Raw genomic sequence first — 26061 nt, forward strand, 5'->3', positions numbered from 1 at the left:
CATGTTGGAAACCTAAGGGTCTTGGTAGTTTCATTGGAAACTTTGTGAAAGACAGTGAGAAACAAACAGTCAGTGGGGCACTGTTTAATTTGTGTTGTAAACTGGCTAAAGGAGAAATGATGTCTGCAGTATTCACATGCCTATCTGTGAACTCTTGTGGTGTTTGAAGGAATTTACAAATGCAGCAAATCTGAAGAGAAGGACAGTAGGGGATAGAAACTGTATGGAATTGTACTTTTCATGCAGTTACAGAGATGAATTACAAAAGTTGTCACATACAGAAAACTGCCCACTATTTCACAAACTGTTATGCATGTTCAGGTGTGTTAAAAAATGTGATTACTCCTGCATTTAGAAAACTATGGAAGTAGTTAGTTTATGCTCTAATGTGAAATATTTATGAAGGTCCTAATATTAAAAATGTTGCTATTAAAGATACTATAAAACCTCAATGTTTTTCAGAAATGGCAGATTAAGAGCAATGGAGATTAAGCTGCTTCTAGTATGCTGAAATTACTGCCCCTAATTTTCACCCAGAGTGTGGGTCTGATGCACTGTTCTCTCCATTTTCCCCTTTGGTTGTCATTTATTTTGTGGATTGTAAATTTATTGGAGTAGGGTTTCTTCCCTCCTCTGCTGTCTGAGCCCAGTACAATTGGAACCTCCATTGGAGACTCTGTGAGATGCTAGTGGCAAATAATAACTACTTTCCTTTCAGGATAATCATGTTACAGGAAATTTTAAGTTTATCCAAATAGCCCTGGTGTCCTTAAACTCAGCCCAGAAATAACAGCTCTGAGGATAGTTCACCCTACATCATTGCCAGGTGAGGAGAAAGTAACATGAGAAAGCAAAATTTTTCTAACATTGGCAAAGTAACTAGAGAAATTAATAGTCCAAGTCAGGACTTGGATATTTTTCTGCTAGGCTCTCAACCCCCATATTTCCCAGGGGTGTGCTGGACAAAGCCCTTCTGGCTTTGTGGCTTCTTGCTTATGTTCCTGCTGATGTTGAAAGTAACTGTACCTACACTCTCACAAAACTCACGGAGTTCTATGGCTTGTGCCCCTAAATCCTGTTAACTGTTGTTATTGAGAGCCAGAGAACACATTACAGATCTGAGTGACAGTCTGTCAGTCACATCGCTGCTGTGAATATTCTATGAAGTAGGAGCACTGGTCAAAATTTATGGTAAAAGTCTGCCCCAAGCTTTGCACTAGTGACTTTCTGGGCAGAAGTTTCTTTCTGGGGTGACAGATTTTCCAGTGTTAACTGGAGGTGTAAACTGTAGGTGGAAATCTTGGTAGTGTGCTTTGGAGGAAGCATCTGTTAAAACGTCTAAGAATGTAGCTTTTTGTTCAACGCTAAATGAATGCTCTTAAATTCAATATAAATTAGAGGAGAGAAATTAAATATCTGCCAATGTGTCAAGCTTCCTTTTGTAGTAACAGCTAAAAAGTGTCTGTTCTTGTATATTTTAAAGCTTTCATACTTCCCAACTCCGCTGCAACACAGATGTTCAGTACACTAAATTCTGAAATGTTACGTATTTTAAGGAGGCAGCAGTTTCCTGGGTTGTAATTGGTATGAACTGATGGGTGGAAAATGCAGAGCTTGCAGGGTGGCAGCTCATGCTTGAGCTGTCCTCCCTCTTAAGAAATCTTGTAGACAGTGTTCTCCATTTCTTCTCTTGAAGGGACTATTTTGAGTAACAGGTTTCCTTCCCTTTCCTCCCCCACCTGATTTATGTATATTGGTGTCTCTTTGCTAGAAAAGGAGAAGGAATCCAAGGATAGGCAGCTGATGCTGACTGCAGCATGGAGAGCTTATGGCATCAAATGCTGCATCAGGTCATTACTGTAATAACAGCTAAAAAGTATCTGTTCTTGTATATTTTAAAACTTTCATACTTCCCAACCCTGCTGCAACACAGATGTTCAGTACACTAAATTCTGAAATGTTACCTATTTTAAGGAGGCAGCAGTTTCCTGGGTTCCTTTGGTTATGCTGGTGCCTTGGGTCTGTCAGGGAATGCAGGAGACTTATTCTCTTGTTCTCTTCTGGTTGCTAGTCTTTTAAACAGCACCAGAATTGGAGGCAGCCATCAATCAAGCATCTCAGCAGGAATTAGAAGGGTTTGTCATCTGTACTAAGAGTGTGAAATAACTGAGGAATACACACAAACCAAGGAATTACGGAGTTGTAGCTCCTGCTGATTTTGACCCTTCTGCTTTAGGATGAATTTTGTGGTAGTAGCTTCTGACTCCAAAGGATGTTCAGCAGCCAGGAGTTTAGTTTGTTCCACTGTTCCTCAAGGCAGTCTTGATAGTTCAGGAGCAGAGTTGGAGTGTGAAATTGCACAAAGTTACCTTTTTGACTGGAATGGAAAAAAGTTAAGTGGTGGGTGAGTGGGATAATTACGTTTTTGTTTTGCTCTGCCTTTTTACAAGATGAACATGAATGTTTGGCTGTGGTACCCAGGAGGTTATAGCCTTGTCTGGCAAGGTTTATCCTCTGCTTACTGACCTTCCCAGGAATTGCTTTTTCCACTGACTGATGGATGTGTTTAATGGACCCCAGCCCAAGTATAATTTTAGTTCAGATTAGGTGCATGAGCCTTTGGAAGGAATTTCCCAATTGTCCCATTTACTCTGCTTTGCTTTGCACTGCAGAGCATTCATAGAGTACAATGGGTTAGGTTTCTTTCCGGTGAGACAAAGTCTGAAAAATGTGCTGTAGAGCTACCAGAGGGGTTCAACTATCTGTCCTTCAGTCCATGGCATTACACTAAACCTAGTTTGAAGTAGGACCTTCTTTATTCCACACAGTCAGCGGAGTTGGCATAACTCTGCTTCTCCTGCTGCTTCAGTGGTGTCTGTCCCCAGCTCCATGACTTCTTGGAGTCAGTCTTGCCCAGATTGACTCTGTGCAGTTTGACTTTGCAGTGGCTTTATTTTGCTGTTTACCACATGCAGGGGTGAATGGAAGGTAGAAAAGGCTTGCTCTGTACCGATGACCGGACAGCACATGGTAAGGGGGTAACTGTTTGACTATCCAAGAGTAATCTGAAGCTCCATTTTATACATACCAAGTGTCTTTAGTTTTGACTGTGTATATTTTTGGTACTGGTTAATTAATAAAATTAACCATAATTAAGTAGTTAATTATTTTATCCTTCAGTTAAGAGCAGATAGGTATTCCAGGTGCTTCAGTTATGCCTTGAGTTCTTATCACAGTATGTCTTTACGTGTCATAGTTAGATATTAATTAATCTGCATTTTCTCCTCTAAGTTATTTTGCAGCATGTCAGTGCTAGTAACTGGGCTGTAGACATCTTGCTTACTAGTCTGCTCTCCAGATCCGTTTCAGTCACATATTCAAGCTCCACATTAGACTCCCCAAGTTACCAAATGGGGTATGTGTTTAAATAATTCAGGATTCAATTTTTGTATTTTCTGTTATTTTCTGTTATAATGTATTTTGGAGACCAAAAGCATAAGTAGCCTGAGAAGAGAGAAGTTTCTGGTGGATAGAAGGGGGAAGTCTTTTAGCTGACACACACTGGAGATTCAGGAACAGAAAGGGTTCTTAGTCTCTCTGAAGTCCTGTTACTGTGTGTGGTTTTGGATACAGGCTGCTAGAGGGGTCTTTGGCTCTAAACCCGTGACTGCTTTGGTTCTTACAAGATATATAACTGTCTTTAGTGCTGAGCATGCAAGACACTTCAGTTGTCTTAGTTGGACGCCTAAAGTTTTTAAGAAAGTGAATGGTGGAGAGATTATGTGTTTCTGGAAGTATCTAGCAGGCAAGAAAAATACTTCAGAGCTGCAGTGTCTGAGTTATGGTTATAAATCCTATCCAAATCCTGTTTTAGGGCCTTCAGATTTAGGGGGGATTCAAGGGCAAAAGGGAAGAGGTTGTTTGCTGAATTGTGGAGCAAGATCAAATGATCTTCCCTAGTTGAACTAGCTGAAGAAACACTTTTTTAATATCCAGCAATTTGTAGAATAACATGATTGATTATCTTCCCATTTACTAGCACAGACATAAATAAACATAAATATATTCAGTACATAGCAAATGAGATTCTGTCCTTACTGAGATGATTTTCTTAAATGTTTTTTAAATTATGATAAATAGTTCTGATAAAGTGAACCTTTTCTTAGGATGAATAAAACCAATGTTAGAGTACGTAAAAAGTAGAGAGGTAACCAGATGTTCTCACATGGTCAATTAGAAGTTATGGAAATTGCTTCCTTTACTTAAAGCTATTACAAAGCATGATCTTTGGAGACACTACTGTTTTCTGACTGTTGCTTGTTTAATCTAGAGCAGCAGTCAGTCAGCATCTTCCAGCCCTGTACGGTGGGTTGGCTTTAAAGTGAATGGGATGTGTGAGGTACACAGGCAGAAGTGGATTGCACAGTAATGGATTGCAATGGAGGGTAATTTAAGAGTTAACTTTAACTGTTCGGTTTGGAGTAGAAACTTTGTCTAGGGTATCTGTAGGACTCTTCAAGGCAGCAAACTGGCACCAGAATGTAATGAAATAAAAGATAATTAGGCCTCATTTAAAATGCTTCAGTATGTATTGATTACCTGAAAGTTTGTTCATTTAAGACCGTCATCAGATGGTGGAGATTGCCTTTGGCATGTAAACTGTGCATTAAGTAACTTATTTTGAAGTCAGGAATGGAATAGAGAAAGTATTAAGCCTTTCTTTGTGATGGAGATACTTGAGTGCATGTGGTTTCTTTTGGTGTCTCAGTCTATCAGTGAGTTCTTGAATTCTGTGAAGGTCTTCTCTCTGTTGGAATAACTTGTTAAAACACTAAAATGAAAGTAAAAGAAATCTGTATCTATGAGTCTGATGACTTAGCAATAGAAAAGACCTTCTGTGTCTCTTTCTTGGCTGAAAAATCCTAGAAAATTATGGTGGAAGGGATCACACAGAATATTCTGAACTGGAATAAGGATCATCAAAGTCCAACTCCTGGCCCTGCACAGGATAGCTCAAAGAATCACATGATGTGCCTGAGAGCACTGCCCAAACACTTCTTGAATTCCGTCAGACTTGGTGCCATGACGGCTTCTCAGGGGAGCCTGTTCCAGTGCCTAGCCACCCTCTGGGTCCTTTTCCTCATATCCAGCCTAAACCTCCCCTGACTCAGCTTCAGACCATTCCCTTGGGTCCTGTCCACCAGATAGAAGAGATCAGTACCTGCCCCTCCTGTTCCCTGAATGAGGAAGCTGTAACTGCAGTGAGGTCTCCCCTCAGTCTCCTCCAGGCTGAACAGACCCAGTGACCTCATCCACTCCTCAAATGCCTTCCCCTCAAGGCCCTTCACCATCTTCAGGGCCCTCCTTTGGACACTCCCTAACATTCAATGTCTTTGTTACTTTGTGGTACCCAGCACTCGAGGTGAGGCTGCCCCAGCTCAGAGCAGAGCAGGACAATCCCCTCCCTTGCCCAGGGTGCGGATGCTGTGCCTGATGTCCCCCAGGACAGGGTTGGCCCTCCTGGCTGACAGGGCACAATTGATTCAATTGATTCTTGTTCAACTTGCCATCGAACACGACCTGCCAGGTCCCTTTCCATGGCACTGCTTTACAGTATCTCATTCCTCAGTTTGTCTATATGTCTACGGTTGCCCCAGCCCAGGTGCAGAATTTGGCACTTACCCTTGTTCAAGCAAGAGAATGCATTTGGTTTTTCTATTCCTGAGAGATGTTTGTCTGACTTGAAGACCAACACTGGAGATTTCCTGTCTAACCTGGCAGTTAGATTTAGTGCTTCACGATATCTAATTTTTTTTTTCCGTGTATCATTTGCTGCAACTCAGGTTTGTTACTGAGGACTCAAGTTCTAAGGGAACATTGTATTACTGCTTTCTTTGCAGCTTGCTGGCTTGTAGTAGTACTGGAAGTTACCTCAGTTTCATCTCTGCTAGTCTGAGGAACCCTACTTATTTTCCTCTTTCAAATCCTCTTGGCTAGACTTCTGATCATTTCCATTACTTGTCCTTGATCCAGTTTTCTCTTGAGCCACAGCACTAAAAGCTGGATTGAGATGAGCCTTATTTGCATGGTTCCCTGCTCTGCAGCTGGCACTGAGGCTCTTGGGTCTCTCCATGCACTGAAGATACCAGCCAGATCAAATGGCAGGGATCTCCTTTCCAGGAGAGGATTCTAAAAGGTGTGTGCTGCAGTGTTCAGCTCACTGGTGTTGGAGTCTCTTAAGACATAACCCTCAAGTGTGATGCTGAAAAGATAAAATGGTAAAAAATCATTAGTGCAGAGAGATTATTATATATGAGCAGCCATATAAGATGCCAGTAGAACAAATTATTTAGAAACGTCTGTTAGTAGAAACTAATTGAATACTGTGTAGATTGGAATATATAAAGCAGGATGCAGCCAAGACTTAATGAGAGAGAGAGAGAAGGAATTGGCATGTGGATCCCCTCATCTGTTTTCCTTCCCAAAATAGTGTGTTTCTAGGGCCAGGAGGGGTAGGAGCAGAACGATGAAACAACTGGACACACAAACACAGTTAAGCATAATTATGTCGAAGAACAATGAGGACGTTGTTAAACGGCTATAGAGGGTTGCCACAACTCCCAGGAAGCCCAGTGGCCAATGGTACAAGTAAAAGGAAGTGTTTCCATGTGGTTTGGCGTTCAGTGGTCATTGGTCACTAGCCAACCCTTTCAGCCCTTACTATTCTGTTTGTAACAGTGGTATTTTCAATGGCTGAGTTAGAAATGCCAAGTGGCATATTAGCATGCGAGTGCTGATATGTTTTTCTGGTCAAAATATGGGGCTGGGGGTCTCAGCTCAGATTTCAGTTTCGTGTGGTGATAGGGATAGGGTGAAACTTCTTAGCTGTGGCCCCTGAGAAATGCATAACAGGTGTGGTTAACTTCCACTACTTTTCAGGAACAGTATGCACGTGAGTACATGTGGGATAGGCTGCTCATTTCAGCAAGGGCTTTCTGACATTTTGTGTGCCAATGACAAAACGAAAGTGAGTTCACCCTGGGACAGCATGCTGGGACTAGGAAAAGATCTAGTCTTATTAGTAAGATCTCTGTCTTTATTCTACCCTGTTGGCACAGAAACAGAATGGAGATCAATACTAATGATAGATTATTGTAAAAATGCATAATTTTGCTAAACCAGCAAGTGTAAGCAACTTCTTGCCTTAAATCCCCTCAGAGGATAAAGAAAATAAGCAATAAAAAGCATGCACAGATGGATGCTATTCTGATAGTAACATATTATATTGAAAATGTTAAAAGGATTGCTAATCACACAAAATTGTATGCAGTGAGGCCACAAGCAGAGTACTGAACTGTAAAGGTTTTCCATTTGTGGGTTAGCTCAAAACTCTCTAATTTGACTAATGTATCATCAAAGGTGTTCTGTTTTGGATGGAAGGTTTGTTATCTGTCATGTATGTGATTTTGTTGGTATAGTGGCACAATAGAAGATACGTGTACTGCATTAATAATTGGTAGTTAGAATGATGCTCCTTTGTTTTCTGCACAGGGACAGAAAACAAGTAACTTATGTAGAGAAGTGGTTACTCTAAGAAATGTGAAGGGTTATGGTGGAATCAAAGCAGTCTCTTGGGGACTACTGTTATTTTTATTTAAAGTTGAAGGTAAAATCTCTTTTGTTTTGGATGATAAGCTGAGAGCCTGGAACGTGATAGTTGTTTAATTGCTATAATTACATGGGCATTTTCTGCTGAAGTATACTGTTATATCATGTGTGATTCTTCAGTTCTTGACCTAATAACAATACACATTCTTTATAAGGTTGAAATTTAAATGTGTAACTGCCATCTAAGTTTTAAGACAAACTGAAGCAACAAAGAGCAGCGCTTTTCCTAGAATTTAATTCTCAGCTCTTACACTAGGAAAAGCATAGGTGATAACTTTGAGCCAATTCTTTGGAGCCCTATGACATTAAAAAAGTGCTGAGAAGCCTGCATTTTTGTCCTTGTCATAGAAAAAAGTAGCTTGGCATCTTGGTTATTTGATGTTTTACATTGTAGTCTTAGTAGTTAAATTATCGTTGAGCAGAACAGACTGATATATTTTATGAAAAGAGGAAGAAGAAGAACCATCAGAGAGGTGGATTTTACTTTTTGTTGAGGGACTGGGTTTTTTTCCCCAAAGTAAAACAGGACCCTTTTGTCACTGTTTAATTTCGTTTTTTTTTAATTTCATTTCTAGCTGATAAATTTAGACGGAAACTGGAAGAACTGGAGAAGGAGAAAAATTCTTTAAAATTTCAGCTTCCTTCAAGGCATCCCTCAGTTAGCAGTTTTTTGGATAGGTTTGTGACCCAAGTTCAGGCAACATTGCACTGGGCTGCTGATCACTGGTAAGTTTGTTGATTAATTATTGTGTAAAATGATGTATCTGTTTTTCTCAAAATGCAGAACACAACTTATGAATAATTATAATTAAGAATTTCAATGACCATCTAATGTATCCATATGGAGCTTGTTCATGAAAATCCCACCCTGCCCCCCTTTCTTTTTCTTTGTATAATTCTTTCAGAATTCCCCAGAAAAACATTGATCATGATGAACTGGCAAATTAAATGGAACATTTCTCATTGATGTTGAGTGGGAATGGGATTGAATCCTTGACATGGCAGCTTGAGCATACAACAGCGACGCAGCTTGTGCAGCTCTTCCCTGTGGAGTTAATGCTGATGCTCTCTTTCAGGCAATGAAAGGATATTTAAATATAAAGTAAAAACCAGATTATTTTTTTATATGAATAGATCTTTGGGAGCTTCCTCTTGTGTGCTGCTTCTTAGATAACAATATTGGGCTCAGCACTGTACAAAGTTGCAAAGATAAATTTTAAACCCTGTCTTGAAGGGATGACTTCAAGAATGGAAGGAATGCAAGATGTGTCGGATAGCCCGAGAGGAATAATTTAGGAAAAAATAAAATAGTCTCTATTTCTTGGTCTGTCTTCATCTATGCTCCTAGTTACTGTTGTTACTGTTTCAATACTTTATAGGTATTGAAAGCTATTCTCAAATGCAAGAGCACAAATGAAAGTGGAGAAGCATTTTGTTTTCTGGCAGCTCGTTAATATAAAGGCTGCAGTGTGCTAGTCAATACCTTTTTGTGTAATTTTTGATAGATATGAAACTTAGATACAATCAGTACAGATAATATGATTTTTCTTTGGGGAATTGGAGAATCTGAAGGTATTTTTATCCTCTATTTATAGCACCTAGTAGTAAGGGAGATTTAAAAGAAGCTGCACCCCTTTAGAGCTGTTTCCTTCTACCTTCTGAGAGGGCTCTAAGAGGCTGTTTTACCATTCCTTAAAGATTAGGGTACACCATTCTCTATGTGGTCATTACGATGTGTTTGGTCTATGCATTAATTTGTAATAATGATTTTGGCATTAGAGGTAGTGTTGTCTTCTTTTTCATAGAAACTGAGTCACTAAAGCAGCATCCCCCAGACACAGTTTGCTTATTTTTATCCTATTTATATAATATATATATAATGTTTTTATATATAAAATAAGTCTTATAATGTATTTATGAAAGTGTTCCTGTTCTTTAGATGATTAGATATGTAACTCTTCTCTTTGCACAGGTTTGAGCAGTGCCATTCTTCAGGATCAGATGAATATCCTCTTCCCTTTTCTGTCTTGTGCACACTCCTTTCTTTGAGCTGAAGTTTGACTACTGTTGTTGTGACACCCTTTGATTTGCTTGCTTGATTCTTGTAATCTTTTACACTGCTTTATCTGTGGTCTGGCTTGTTGATACAGCAAGAGTACCCTTTGTCTTCTGTACAGGGATTTAACTCCTTTCTATTTCGGCAGTATTTTTAGATCATACAGTGGAAAACATAACTGCTTCCTCAAGGAAGGTTTGTAAGCTTCAGTTTTTGTTTTCATTTTGAATTGGAAGAAAACCAATATACCCAGGAAGACTTCTTTTTTAACCTGGAAAATTAAAAATATGATCAGACTAGCTTTAGTAGAGCAGATCATTGCAATTTTACTGTAGTTAAGTCAATCTTTTTTTTTTTTTTTTTTCTTTTTTTTTTTTTTTTCTTTTTTGTGGGAAAAGTGTGTATGGAAGCTTATTTAACATGTCTTGGTTTTGTTTTACTTGGTTAAGTTATGATATAAGTTTTTAAGTGAATGCATTTAATGTTAATACGGGATACTGGGGACATGGGAGAGGAGCCAGATTTGGTTATGTCAAGCTTAGGAACAACAAATGCTGTTGGTTGTGCGATTAGTCGGGTTTGGTGAGATCAGAGAGATCGTGTTTGTCTTCCAGCAGTACCAAGTAGACAGATTCACTTGGAATTTCCAAGAAGGTTCTGAAAATAAACTATGTTTATAATGGAATTTTTTATAAATTTCGATCAGCCACTTGGAAATTTATTACATACCTCTCTAGGAATGATGCAGCTCCAGCTTGAAGAAAGTGGCTTCAGAGCTGCCTGGAAGTGTGGTTGGTTGGAGCCACAGGAACCTGTACTGATTGTAAGGCACAGTGATGGCCGAGCACCTCATCATAGGGATGTCTCTCTGGTGTGTGCTGTTAATACAGAAATGCACTGTCGTTATGTCTAGCTTGCTTAAAGAAACCTGTGTTGGTGCTGAGGCTTTATTTTGCTTTTTCAGTACATTCTGCAGCCCACAGAGAGGGAGTAAAGCATGTGTGTCTTTTGATGGTCCTGCAGAATAGATTAAAACCTATTGTTTACACACACTTGTTAAACACCTGTGCATGGAGATCATAATTGCATGATTAATCATGTTTAAACCAGACTTATGACGCATGTTTTATATGTGGCATGGATTTATTTGCTTTGCAAGATCACAGTGGGAAATCATGCCTCAAAACACTTTGAAACACAGTATTTTTTAAAGAAGATACTGAAATGAATCTGTATTCTTTATGTGGACCTGCATGCACTTGTCTCTAGAGATGGACACAGAAATGCAGTTGCCCTTTGCAAGTGCACATGCCCTTACCAGGGAACATGGAAGGCACAAAGGATATGCATTGTTTGCAGGTGCGTTTTGAGAGGCAGATTATGGAATTGATACTTAACATAATGTGCTGATTACCTTGGAGTCCAGTCATGCAAAGATTTACAACTGAGGGTTGTACAGATGACTGGGAGGGAGCCCACTGATTGTGATTTTGAAAGAACTCTCAGTGCAAGAGAGAAGTAAAATTTGGCATTGTGGAGCAAACACTCCAGATGATCTCTAATGTAGTCTCCAAAAGCTGACAGAAGCTGCAAAAATGGCTTTGGCAAGTTTCTAAACTTCTGTCTAAGAGATTTTTCTCTGTATTGATAGAAACTACATGCCTTAGTTTTGTCTCTTTCGAGGCAGTGATGGATAAATTTCTGAAATATGATAAAGCTGGGGGAAGCCTGAAGCTATACAAGCTTTCCATTTTCTTTCTTCATCGTGTTGTAAAAACAGTGTAAATGTTTGAGATAATAAAGGAAGATATGCCAAGGGAAAAAATCTCTTGTTCTCTAACTGTATCTGTTTGAAATGTAATCATTCTGGTGGTGGAGTGTTACGACTCTAAAGGTAACGTAGCATTCTGATCTGTTTAATCCTTGAGACACTGAAACTCATGAAAACCACTAATTTTTAGCTTTTGTCGTTTTTTCAAAGGGTTAGACATGAAGAAAATGGTCTTTGTCATGAAAAAGAGCATGGACTTCAGAGATCAACTTCCCAGGAGAGGACGCAGGTTTCGACCACAAAACGAAACCAGCTTTTTCAAGAAAAGAAACGGTTACAGGTAAACAGGACTGCAAAGTTGTGTGCAAGTACCAGTGCTGTGTGGGGAAGACCTTGTAAGCTGTCACACAGAGTTAAATAAATTTATTGTAATAGCGACTTTGCTTCTGTGTAGTAATTAGAGCCTTGGCTGGAGTCCAGTCGATAATCTAAGTGATGATTGGAGATGGCAGCCACAGGAGTTGTGTTAATCTCATTACAGAAATGCAGAGCTGGAGGTTTGGTGGCTTGTGTGCATGCTTAAACTTTCCTCATTATCTTTTAAAGCGTGCTCTTTGTTGTAATTTGATGTTTTAATATTGCACTGATCTTCAGAAGTTTTTATTTGAAGACAAAAAGTTTTCACCCGTTTCTGGTTAGAATTTACTATAAATACATGATTTACCAGCTTTTGTTCCTGAAAGATGATTGATGCTTTTCGTAAGGATGAAGGAATCATCACGGAGCAGCCAGCATTTGCTAACAATAGCTTTACAATGACACATGATGTCACAATGTGATAGTTTGGCAAATGGAATGCTTCAAGATGGCATTAGTCCAATTTTAAGTCTGCAAGCATTTAAAGCAAAATTTAGCTCTTTCTTTTCACCATCCTTCAAAAATCTCAATGTACTGTCTACTTATGTGCTTTAAACCTTGATGATCACACTCAGTGACGTGGCACCTTAGAGAGCTAGTAGTCCTAGTTTTCCTTTTTTTGTGGTCTTGTCTTGAAGTCTTTTTTTTGGGTATTTTCATTCCTTTGGTGAATCCAATAGTATAGTAATCTCTGCCTGTGTACACACATAAATTTATATATATAAAAACCCCACAAAGAAATAGAAAAAAAAAAATCTTATGTAGTTATTGCAAAAGTGTACTTAGGTAAAGAAATGTCTTTTTTATCCTACTCATCACTTTTGTGGTTTTTAGGTTTATTTCATCAACAGGAGGAGACATAGTGTAGTTCAGCATTATGAAGTTCAGTATGTGGAAAATGTTTTTAATGTAGACATCCAAGAGCCACCTCAAGATATTGTACTGAAAACTACTGTACTTAAGACTCCACAATAGCTAATTTTTACACTTGCTCAAGCTAAATCTTTATTCTTCTTTAGTTATACTAGGGAAAAATTAACCATACCATTATACAGGCATGCTATTTATTAGCATTTTATCAAAAATTAACAGGAATTCAAGGTTCTGGGGAAGGCTGATCTGTAGTGATTGTTTGTACCCAGGAACCCCTAAAAGAATGTTCCTGCCCAAAATCTTGCATGTTCATAAGTAATTTTTTTTCCTCAGCCCCACTTTTCTCTACTTTTTCTTCTGCCCTCTCTCCTATTGGTTCTGCATTTGTCTTCATGGTTTTGAAAACCTATGGCAGTATCTATAATTTATGTATTAATGTTTCTGCTGCAGTCTCTGCTTCGTGGAGACCATAAGTCCATAAGTGAAGCTGGAGGTGTGCAGTCAGTACTGATTAGCTGTTGTGTTGGAAATCCCAGTTTAAACTCATATCTGCAAAGTGAAACTCCAGCTTATGTTTAGTGAGATGAATATCATCTGCTGCTCAATGCTGAGACTTTGGGCCCTTTTTATCTGTCCCTGGAGGCTGATCAAAAGCATGCTAAAGGCTTCTTTGCATTTCTGGAAAAGAATGCGAGAGAATTCCAGTTTACTGATTAAAATTTCTTTGCTCCCAAGAATGCCTGTGAACTATTCTTGAGCAGAGCAGCTTTCTTTCTGTGAATGCAGATTGTGTGCTTCTGGTATCTATTTATGTTGTACATTTCAGTCCTAAAAGTGTGATTGTAAAACCAGATTCCGTTCATCCTCCTTTCTGTTCCCATGTAGGTTGTGTATTGCAGTGATTGCAATTACTACATTTTCACAGAATATGGAGGTCTCTGTATTAAGTAGGGCCTATTAAGATTTTGGCAGTATTCCCAAGCCAGTAACACAGAGACAGAATTGTCCTTTGTGCACACTAAAAGCCTAAATTGAGACTGAAAGAAACAAAACTGATGTTTTTGGTCTGCTGACCTTTCTGTCCTTGACAAATGCTTGTGGGTTGAAACGTGGCCCACACCATTCTCTTCTTGCTAAATCTAAAACTAAGGAAGGAGGAAAACAATTGATGAACCTAGTGTACAGGACTATTATAAGTTGAAATTTTGGAGCTAGTCAACCTTTGAATATGCAAGGACCATTTATTCTTGTTCTAAGTGTTAGTTGAGAAGCTGGTTATAGTGCAGCAAACCTGAAAGTATGTTTGTTAACAAAATTAGTGAACCAAACTTTGTGTAAATTGCATTGAAAACATTAAAATAATGTTAAGGTTATGAAATGAAGCTCTAAAAAGGCAATGAAATGCCGAAGTCTGTTATCTGTGCCTAGTACATATGTTCTATAACAGTCTGTAATACTGAAGTATGCCTTTTTTTCCTCCCTTTAGATCTCTACCTCATGCATAGCTGGAGTATCTGTTCAGATATTCAGAATACTATTTTATCTTCATTACTCAGTATTTCACCCCAGAACCCTTTTACTGTGTGCCACTCAATCCTTCTTTTGAATATGAATTTATTAATTTATGAGTGGGCTCTTTTTTACAGTATTAATCAACATGGCATCTTAGTGATTCAAACACACTTAATTTTATCTCTGTAATACCATTTTGGGTGTTACTGCCATTTGCTCAGATGCAGAATGGAGAAGTGAATTGCCATAAAAAGCCATATGGTTGTTTCTAACATCAGTTTTGTAATGCCTAGTTATTTACTGATTAAAGATTTGGTTTTGGGTTTCTGGCTTTTTGTTTTTCATTTTTCAGTTTGACTGAATGTGATCGGAGTTTGAAATTGAGCTTTGATTTCTATTGAGAGCCTATAGATAGCATGTCAGAGATCTCTTGCAGGTTGTACAGAAAATGATGAACATATGGTCTGTGGCCATGTGTGGAGATAATAGTTTAAATGGCTTGCAAAGTTTCACAGAGACAGTAAGAAACGTAGGAATAGAATGAAATTCTCCAGTATGGCCTTCAGCTAGTTTGATGATAACTTTAACTCAACAACCCAGATTCCTTCAAGAAGTGCTGCTTCCTTAGATGCAAGCTGTCTGTTGGGTTTTCAAGGAAAAACTTGTGCAAGGATGATGTAAAAATTCACGAAAGCTTTTTTATTATTTTTGGCCTCCTCACTTCAGGAAGGACATAGCAGTGTTTGAGCATGTCCAGAAAAGGGAAGTGAAGCTAGTGAAAGGTCTGGAGCACAAGTCTGATGAGGAGCAGCTGAAGGAGCTGGGAGTGTTTAGCCCGGAGAAAAGGAGACTTGGGGGGGACCTTATCACTCTCTGCCTGAATGGAGGTTGTAGCCAGGTTGGACTCTTCTCCCAGGTAAAAAGTGACAGGACAAGGGGAAACGGCCTCAAGCTGTACCAGGGGAGACTAAGGTTGGACATGAGGAAAAAAATTTTTCACTAGAAGAGTAGTCAGGCTTTGGAGCAGGCTGCCCAGGGAGGTGGTAGAGTCACCATCCCTGGAAATGACTTGACATAGCACTGAATGCTGTGATTTAATTGACAAGGTGCTGTTCAGTCAAAGGTTGGACGCAATGATCTTGGAGCTCTTTTCCAGCATGAATGACTCTACAATTCTATGGTTCTAAAAATTGTAGTTAGCTCTTGCAAGAAACATGAATATCATAATGCACACAAATTGAACTTCTAGAAAAATGAGTTCAACTGAGGTCGAAGTTCTGTGCATTTTAAGTCAAGGGAAGGATTTTGTGCTTTTAGTTACAATGAAATGTTAATTATCAGAAGGGCTGGTTAGATAGTCAGTGGTTCTCTGCTTGCGTCCTATGCTTCATGTCAGACTTGGAACCATTAGACAAAACATTTCAGGGATATTCTGCAGGATAGATGTTTGATCAGTTTAGCTGCCAGTCTGTAGAACAAGATTCTGTTGCCATGGGTGATCTGACAGTTGTTTTTTTGGTGGAAGTTTTTAGCTTGTGAACTTGGGAAATACCTGTGTATTTTAAAAGTGAATGAGGGCTGACAGTAGGTGTTGGAAGAGGGACATGAAGTGTGGTGTTGAAATGGAAGTGGTGAGTTTCAGACTGCTGGAAGCACTACAATTTGTGAATACAACTGACATAAGAATTTTTGTTTGTCAACAAGAGGACGTCTCATTTAATGTTTGCTAAATTGGACAAATTCATGCTACTTCTGACACTTTCACTGTGTTTTCTTGGGGGCAAATGGGTTTCTTTCATAGGGTTCATAATAAACTTTGGTTTCTGTTCTATGCAGAAAGAAATTGAAGATCTTCGAAAGAGACTGGCTATATTAGAAGGAAAAGATCAACAGCTGAGAAGAGAAATTGAAGAACAAGACAGGCTTATTCAGTCACAGGACTCTGAACTGGCTGCTTTACTTGGCTGTGTTTCTTTAAGAGAGCTGCAGGAAATCAGCAAGGCTGTGGATGACACTTTAGCATCCTCCTATCGAATTCCATTCAGTTTAGATCTTCCAGGAGCAATAAAGAGGTATTTAAATTTCAATTTAGATGTAGAGTCTTGTATGTTCTGCTGAATTGGCTGTCAGTAGTTTTCTTCATCATTGTGCCAGCTAATTATCTGGATTTAGATGCTTTAAAACTTTCTAAGAAGAGATGTTGGAGTTCTAATATTGATGTACTTCCTCAGAAGACTTTGTAGTTATTTGAATGTCTTGCACTTAATGTTTTCTTACGGTGAGGACCCACCTACAGAAAGCATATGTGTCCATCAGCTGTTAATTCCTACCATCAGCTTACACTATTTCTTGTGAACTGGTGGAATTTTTCCCCCAGTTTGATAACGCAGTAATTGGAACATGATTCTCCCAGCCTAAAAGTGTGTAGTAGGTGCCATTCAAATAAATAATAGAGATGCTTCTTGCTTCCATGAACTTGTAATTATAACAAAGTCTGATGTGATGAGGTGTGCTAGACTCAGGCAGTGGGGAAGAGGATGCAGCATAAATAATTTTGGGACACTCACAGTTAAATGAACAGTAGATGGATTCTTTAAATGGAAAAGTAGCTACTCTTGGCAGTATTTTGGAAATAACCTCATCTTTATTTAAAAAAGCAATTGAAGTACTGAAACTGTACTGGGCATTGGTGATGGGACTTTGAAAGTGGTACTGCTGCTGTGTCACCAAGAGAAAATAAAATTCCTGTTTGTCCTAACGTACTTTTCTTCCAGATAAGCAATAACTATGTTGCTTGCAATTTTTTTTCTCCCATCATGTTTATTGGATTTAGTTTGGTTATATTAACATTCATGAGAAATTGCTGCTCATGTGTGCTAATTTATACAGATTTTTTTTAAGTCAGCAGAAGATTTTATAGAGGACATATTCTTCTCTTTTGACATGTGTTTAAAATTTTAAATTAGGTTATGGAAAGTAGTTTCTTGCATTAAGTTTAGCTTGTTTTAATAGTATCTTATACCTGTGTTTCTGAGACTGAGGAATAAAAGATCTTAAGCAGTCTGTCTGAGAAACTGATTTTAGTTTACTTAGTTCTGGATTTGCTTATGAAAGAATATTCAGGTGTTTTTTTTTTTTTTTTTTTTTTTTTTTTTTTTTTTTTTTTTTTTTTTTTTTTTGGTTTTGGTTTTTTTTGTTTTTTTTTGTTTTCCTCTCATTGCTGCTGTAATATTTGGGTTGCACTTACCTCATTGGGAAATGATTTAAAAGTGAGCTAAATAGTATGGGTTCAGGAGGAATTTTCCCTGAGTTGTTTCCTTACTAGCACCATGAATAGCACAATCACTTGAGAGAAAACAGGCATTCATTATTCAAAGTGAGTTCCTAACTGGAATGAAAATTTTAAAATAATTTCTTTCCTTTCTGTTCCTTTTTAAAAGATGCAATGAATGAAACTTCTATGGCTTTTTTGTTGTTGTTGTTGTTGTTTGACTTTGTCACCAGTGGTCAGGTGCTTCTGCTTCATTCCCATAGCTGGAGTTCTGCTGTTGGGACTCTGGTGGGTTGGCCTTGGCTGCACACCAGGTACTCACAAGGCCACTCTATCTCTGCCTGGTCTCAGCTGGGGAGAGAAAATAAGATGGAAAACAATCCATAGGTTGAGATAACGTAGCTTACTAAAGCAAAACTGAAATGTTGCATGCATGCAAACAAAGGTTTTATTCTCTACTTTCCGTCATCAAGTGATGTCCAGACAGTTCCCAGGAAGCAGAGCTTCAGCATGTGTAGCAGTTGCTCTGGAGGACAGACACTGTAAATAATGACTGCTCCTGCTTCCTCCTCCTTTTGTTAGCTTTTCTATCAGCAGACATCCCAAACATCCTATAGTATGGCATATCCCTTTGGTCAGTGGAAGTCAAATGTCCTGGGTATGTCCCTTCCCAAGATTTGCCTATCCCCAGCCTACTGCTGGTGTGGGAGGATGGAATGTTGGAGAGAGAGGAGGCTGATGCTGTGGCAGTACACACTGGTGTGTTACCAACACCTTTTCAGTCACCAATGCAAAGCACAGCATAGTGGGGAAAGTTAACTCCATCTCAGCTAAACCAAATACAGGAGACACAAAAATGCAGTTATTTAACCGTGAGAGTTTATTCAGATTAACTGTGAGCTTAACTGATGGGTGGCTTCCTTTTCAATCTGTGCAGCCTATCATACCTCAGGTACAGAGATTTTATGTCTGAATCCAGGCCTGTTCTCTTTCTGTAAGATGAAAAAGCATCATGCACATAGTAAGGCATTTGGTGTGGGCATAATTCCTGTGTGCCTATGGACATTGCCTAGATTATCATACAATAAACAATGTCATAGCTAAACAATAATTTAGGAGATAACCTTGTTTAAACTTTTGCTCAAAGCGAGGCTACAATTTCTAAGTGAGATCAGATCACTCAGAACCCCATCTCTGAGTTCTGTATGTCTTCAAAGATGGAGATTCTGCAGCCTTGACAGGTATCCTGCATTTTACCACCCTTGCTGTAAACCCTTTTATCTTTGTCTTGCCAGAATTTCCATGGTTGCAACTTGCATTGGCTTATTCTAAGTCAGTACTTCTTGTGGAAGAAGTATTGCTTATTAGGTAACAGGTTTAAATATTTGGTTGATGGTAGTTCAGCATATTAGTTTTAAATTCCAAGGTCTTGACATAGTTAATCTGAAAGAGATTTTTCTGGAAATGTGCATTTTATTTTATGAATAGTTGCAGAGGGGAAAAAATTTTTCCAAATTTAGAGCTATCTGTGTGAGGAATAAAGCTATTACTCATGCACATATATGAGAGATCAGTGATTATGTAGAAAGTTCAATATTGATGGGCAGTAAATTACAATCTCCTCACTGCTGGGCTGCAAGATACTCCATATTTATTCTAGCAACATTGTGTTTGTCAGTAAAGTGCTGATATAATGTGCTTTTGCATGATTATTTGTTGGCTACATGAATTGCATTCAGCACTGGAGTAACACAGACAAGGGTTAGTGTGAAGCATCTCTTAAGACAATCGGTGCTGTAACGAATTGTATTTGGTGGCTTGCAGGTCGCTTAAAGATAAAAAAATATTCAATATATTGAAGCAAACTTCCAGGAACATGAGAGAACATATTAAACAAAGAATACTTGCCCAAATACTTGCCCTTCTGTGTGAAGGAGGAAAAGAGCAAGTAAAATATAACACTGTAATGAGCATTGGTCCTAAGCTTATTTTTCTTGTTGAGTGTTGTTATTTTTTCAGGAGTGTTCTTTGTTTTGTCTTATCTTTGGCATGTGGTGAACTTTTTAAATACAAAGAGCCTTTGTCAATACCTAAGGCATGCTTTGAGTTTGAAGAATTAAGAAATGCTAGGCACCTTACCCTGGGACCTTACTTGAGGGCTGTTGGAGAACACAGTTAAAACCTGCTGGTTAATGGGAGAAGAAATATGTTTTGACAGGGAATCCTCATAGAGGTTGAGACTGCAGAATGTGGTCATTTCGCTCATCCAGACAGGCTTAATTGCTCTTGGTAAGCTAAAGGGTATAATCATTATTTTAAAATGGGGAAATTGCAGGGCAAAAGCTCAGTTCACTTGTGTGGGGTTGCAGGGAGATGCGTTTAAAAGGTGGGAGCAGCTGGTGTTGTGTGCACTGTGACACATGCCAGTGTTTTAACTGAAGACAGCACAGTGAAATCAGAGGAAAATGGGTTTGGGTGTTTCAGCGTCAAGTACTTTCTTCTGGAGATTGCAAAAGGTATCCAAATATATAATTTTTGTATTTGCTACTTGACACCATTTCAGAAATACTTGTTTTTAACGAGTGTAATTTGAGTTTTCTAATTATAAAATAAGACTATATTAATTATTTGACCTATTCACTTCAGTATCTGTTAGTTCCTTTATTTGTGTCTTTCTATTTCACAATACAAACTAGGATAATCTGTTATACTTCAGTTCGTATTTAGTTTCATTCCTTACAGCATGTCATTCTTAAAAGAAATTGCACAGTTCCGTCTGGGCACGGATTGCTGGTTGAAAGAAATTCAATTATATACCTTTCAAAATATTTGAATCCTCCACCTCTTCTTCATATGGAACAATTTTTGATTAGTAGGAGTTTGTTCTGTGGTGGGTTTGTGGGATCATTGGAAGATAAGGAAATTCTCTGTTATGTGTATTAGTTATTAGAGGATGGCCAGTGGTGCAAGGAACTGGACTTGAAGATTTATGCAACCAGTTCACTCTGCTTTTGTTATGTCTGGAGTTCATTTGAGAAAAATCAATTCAAAATGAAATACAAGTACTCAGGGGGATATAAATCTTATTTTTGGAATATACTCAAAATATTCAGCAACTTCAGTTGAGGGCAAAGCCTGATAGGGGCAAAAGAGGTGTTTTTTTTTTGGTTGTTTTTTTGTTTTTTTTTTTTTTTTTTTTTTTTTTTTTTTTTTTTTTTTTTTTTTTTGGGTTTTTTTTTGGTTTTTTTTTTTTTTTTTTTTTTTTTTGGGTTTTTTTTTTTCTGTTTTTTTTTTTTTGTTTTTTTTTTTTTTTTTGAGAACTTTGTTTACTTGAGAAAATTTGAGAAAATGACTTACACATATTTAGAATGGGCTTTAGATTTAGAGGATTTAGGATGGGCTGTTGCATTAGGAGAGGCTGTTTGCTGCTGTTCAGGGCCCCACTGGAAAGTGTGTTTCTTGTGGGTAACCAGGTAGAGAGGGCTCACAATCTGGCTGTACTCAGGAATGTGCATTCTCCAAAAACCTATGGCACCTAGGAAAGCTTATGTTTCATTCTTGTTAGTTGATGGACACATTGCTATGATCTTGTTGATGACCTCAATGGGAATCTGCCATTTCACTCCCAGTGTCTTGGTTTGGATTTGTATTTGCCAAGGAAGAGTGGAGTCTTTTTTGGAATGTAAGTTTCTCCCTTTCTTTTTTTAAATTATTATAAATCTGCAATTAAAAGACTGTCAGGTAAAGATTTTGGGAATAGGTATAGCAGTTTTTTTTACTAGGGATATTAAAAATACAAATGTTGTAGTACAAAAGAATAAGCACACAAACAAACAAGGAATCCCAGAAAACCCTGACAGAGTCAGAAATACAACCTGAGGCCCTGTTGGTCAGGGCGTTGGAAATAATTCAAAGTCAGCCCTCCTGGGGTGGCAGATGTGGTCCTGTTGGAAGCAGAGATGATCCTGTGAAGCCAAGGGTCCAGAGATGGGTCTGGTCTTCCTTTGGGAGTCCCATGGGAACACCAGAGTGCCTGGTGATACCTGTGACTCCTTTTTATCTAGGTGGAAATGGTTTGGCTCCTTCTCCCTGACTGGAGCATCTCACAATAGGATGATGAAATATGTCTTGCCATTGGTGAGCTTTAATGGTCCATTAACAGAAGATATTCCCATGGGGGCAGTGGAAGAGTGAATAGATATAAGAGACACTACTCCATCTGGTTTTAACCCTTGGTAACTTGGGGAAAGAATGGGGAAAAAATTCTTTAAAGTAAAAAAGGAACAAACCTAACTTCCATCACCCAGGAACTGGATCTCTCAGGCAGGTCCCTTGACTTTGCTCTTCTTGATGGCAAAGCCAGTTTCCAGGAGAATCTGGATGATTCTCTCTCCTTTCGGAAACACTTCAGCTGCAGTGTTCCTCCCCACAGTGATGTCATTGATGTACTGCAGATGTTCCAGAGTCTCACCCTTCTCCAGTGCAGCCTGGATCAGCCCATGGCAGATGGTGGGGCTGTGTTTCCACCCCTGGGGCAGTCGGTTCCAGGTGTACTGCACGCCCCTCCAGGCGAAAGCAAACTGGGGCCTGCATTCTACAGCCAGAGGAATGGAGAAAAATGCATTGGCAATGTCAATAGTGGCACACCACTTTGCTGCCTTGGACTCCAGCTCATACTGTGTCTGGCACAGCAGCGCTCAACAGTGGAGTCACTTCATTCAGCCGTTTCAGTTGATGATTCAGTCAATGTTTTATGATTTGAGGACGATGCACAGGTCACTTTGTGTATTTGCGTTACTGCTTTGATTTAGGGCCCTTTTATGCTGCTCTGACTTTGTTTTTTTTTACAGCCTAACACAGAATTTTAAAACTGTTCTCTGTGGTAGGAAACATGTCTTTGACTATGCTACATGACATGAACCAAAATTTTTTTTCAGGGTTCTTAAAATACAGCTGCTATAACTGCTGGTATTATAGCTAGATATCACAAAGATGGTATGGTGCCCAGTTTTTTAAAAATTGTAGCTATCTTGTTTAATGATCCATTGATCCAGTTTTTCTTGTGCACTACAGCTTCACAAAACCTGCAGCAGTGGGCTTGCAGCTAGGGGCAGAACCACAGAGGATGTTTCCTGGTGTTTGAGAGAGACTCTGCCCTGGAAAGAGCCCTCAGAGGGACTGTCCTCACAGCCAGCTTCCTCTGCCACAAGGGGATTTTGAAGGGAAATTCTCAAATTCTTATCAAATGTCATAGTCCGCCTTGAGCCTTGACAATAAGATTGTCTCATTTTCAGCTAGTCCCATACCTGGGTTTGTCTTCAACAAGGCCATCATCTCTGCTTTCTTAAAGTTTTTGGCTACAGTCTTTTGTGAGAGGCTAAGACCAGTCATAGGTGAAAGAAGAGATCTACCTTATCTTTTGTGAGCTGACTGCTTAGGAGGCTCTTTTTTCTTGTAGATAGATAGGTGTTTTCCTCCCCATTTTGTCTGCCTAGGATTAATTTAATTCCTTTGTTCTTTGCCTAGGATAGAAAGGTTTAGTTAATGGACACGTGGATTTGTTTCCTTTCTTATGGCAGCAAATCTAAAAGGAACTATGTATTGAAAGCCTGGTGTGCAATGAAAGGTCTGTGCTTTGGTACACGAAGTGCATTTGCTTTCTGTGAAGGTGCAAACATGGCCCAGAAGTTCGTAATGACTGATCCCACTGGAGGAGGAGTAGGGACCCTCGTTGGAGGGAGAAAAAAAGGCTTCTGCAAAGTCTACTACCACATTGTAGGCACTGGCCTTCATTGGGAAGATTTGGGGGATTAAAAACAGAGCAAGAAAAGGAATGAGCCAGTCTTCCAACTTGGAGGACAGAGCTGTTGCTGGCAACCTGAATTATTTTGGGGCAATCTTAGAGGCAGTTTTTTGTCCTTCCAAGCAGTGTTATAGAAGGGAAAAGTCACAGCAAAAGGATAAGTAACACTTGCTTGAGTACCCACCTGTATGGTGTAATGAGGAATCTGGTTTTCCCTGCTGAGCATCTGGTTCCCCCTGTTTGCTTGAGCAGCATCCAGTGGGATGTAGCAGCCCATAAAACCCAGGCCACATATGTGCTGATTCCTCTGGGTATGTGCACAATGAGATTTACTTCTCTTCAGGGAAAAATGACCAGCTGTCTCAATCAATGTGTGATACTGAATTAGTTTGTATATAATGAAGAGAAACAGCTAGCAACAATATCCAGGGAACAGGCCCTTTCAGTCAGTGAAGTAAAATGGATGTTATTCTTAGGAGAATAATTGCAGCTGCTGTGGGTAAGCTCCAGTTTTTATGCACTCCAGACAGATGTAGCAGAAGAATGGGGTTCTATTGATACATCAGAAAATCTGGGGAGAGTGTTAGTTAGGATGTGATGAACTGCTCCTGCAGATAGCTCTTGGATTGTCCCTTTGTTCTCAGTCTGATGCTCTTGTTCCTGATAGCAGCTGAAGCAACAACTGCTTCAACAGCCCTGCAGCATCAGCTGGCAGAAAAGTGGTGGGAAATCCAGCACCATGTGAATGGTTTGGTTGGTGGAAACTGCCAGCTTGTTTGGCTGTCTGAATGGTGATTTATAGGACCAGGAGATTTCTCAATACATGGCAATGAAAATTGAGCTTGTTGGGATGATTAAAGATGCCAGCAGCATCTTCAAGTGTCTGTGAACTGATTGTTTCTGTTGGAAGGATTTTATGTAAAAACCCCAAAACCATACTGAGATTCTTCCTCTGTCCTGTTGCTGGCATTTTAAAAAACACTTTATTAAACATTCTTATAAAAAATTGTGAAGTGTCATCCAATGCCCTGATTTTTCTTCAAGTTTCCTAACTGGGGCTAGTGTCTGGCAGCACTCAGCAAATAAGAGTTGACTCAGTTTAGAGTTTTTATGTATGCAAGGGTAGGATGGACAGGATGATGAGTTTTTAAAGAACACTTCCTCTAGGTGTAAGTCTTTGAGAGTCAACAATGAACAACCCATGAGTCAGTGAGAAACTCTTTTGGTAAGCTGAGGTTATACAGACATTAGGAAAGTGTATTTCCAGTTCTGACTCTTGAAAAATTTTGAGTGAGGAAGCACAGGTATTGAAGCAATCCTTGATGTATAGCAACAGTGAAGAAATACTGCTCTGCAAATGATATCTTGAAGAAGAGCAAATTGCTGGAGAAAAACCAGCTCTCTGGTCGCTCAGAGGAAGGTGCATAATTTTGTATTCTCATTCATATTCCTTCGAGAACTTTGTAGATTGAAATGTACAGAAGGTGAGAAGCTCATGTGCCTTAAAGTACATCTCTTGATAGTTGCTGTCTCAGATCAGGTTAATTTTTAAGATTAATTCTTAAGATTAATTTTTGAGGCTGGAAGTTTTCCAAGGTGAGACTTTCCATTTTATTCTAATTCAGGTAACTAGTTCTTGCAAATGCCAGAAATTTTCATGAGTTAAACACAACTTTTCTCTCCTTGTATTTAATGTCCAAGTCCTTGCCTCAAGAACACTCTTGGGTTTAGATAGAGAAATTGGATTTTCACCATGTCAACTGAGCAGAAATTCTGTATTTTTATAATTTTTTAACTAGCTTTCTCATTATATAGAAGTTTTCTGTGGGCTGCATTATCGAAGAAAAAAATCAGAGTTTATTTGGGAAATCCTGACGCAGGTTTAAAGGGCAATTTTACTTCCTATTACAAAGATATGCTGCTGTAAAAATATCATTGTTTTAAGTCCCATGGATCATTGCACAAAGATGAGAAAGAACTTATGTGCTTGACTGAAAAATTGCTTTCTCAGTGTGGTGATACTCAGATGTGTAGCTCAGACAGACTTATGAAATGATCACATAGAATTGCTATCTTGTTATCCTGTATCTTTCTTGATTAGATGGACTCAAACTTTGTGGTAGAGAGTTTCAAAGGAAAACAAAAAGTGGTGGTTTACCCTAATGTATTTAATGCATCCCAGCCCTGAATGTCAATAATTGAGCAGAAGTGTAGGGCCAGCAATGCCCTGTAGGTCTTGTCCTGGTAAAAATCTGCCCATGATAAATAATAATCTGTTGATTTTCCTCAAGAAAACTTTGGTTACAAGGATGTTTTCTTATTCTTTTTTTTTTTTTTTCTTTAGTCCTAGCTGTACATGTCTAGCTTAAAGATGCCTCTTCTTAAATACAGTTTTGTTCAAAGTATTTTTTAATGATTTTTTTTCCAAAACTTTCTGAGATATACCCATTGAGGGAACTATAACAATACAAGGAAGTAATTGATTTATTTGATTTTATATTGTGGATTTCTTCCCTAAAGGCACAGTGAAGTCTGTACACTGAAGATTTTTGGTGGATTTTTGCCTTGATGTAGACTGTAGCAGACCTTTACGCCAAATGTTCCCCAAGTAGCACTTCAGATTTATTTTTTGATTTTTTTTTTTTTTTTTTTTTTTTTTGCAAGGGACTGGACAAAAGCTTTTCTTGAAG

At 38.8% G+C, this 26061-nt stretch overlaps 1 protein-coding gene across 4 annotated transcripts in view; it reads left to right on the plus strand.

Annotated features, from left to right (window-relative positions):
- DISC1 (DISC1 scaffold protein) overlaps positions 1-26061 on the plus strand; it is a 190761-nt gene that overhangs the window by 47952 nt on the left and 116748 nt on the right. For all 4 annotated transcript variants that reach the window (XM_083856260.1, XM_083856259.1, XM_083856258.1 and 1 more), the window contains exons 4-6: positions 8244-8394; positions 11706-11835; positions 16134-16369. In XM_083856260.1, coding sequence (XP_083712386.1) covers positions 8244-8394; positions 11706-11835; positions 16134-16369 — 517 coding nt within the window. The remainder of the gene's footprint in view (positions 1-8243; positions 8395-11705; positions 11836-16133; positions 16370-26061) is intronic.

Source organism: Zosterops lateralis (assembly GCF_965231275.1).
Source record: "Zosterops lateralis genome assembly, chromosome: 3".
NCBI lineage: Eukaryota > Metazoa > Chordata > Aves > Passeriformes > Zosteropidae > Zosterops > Zosterops lateralis.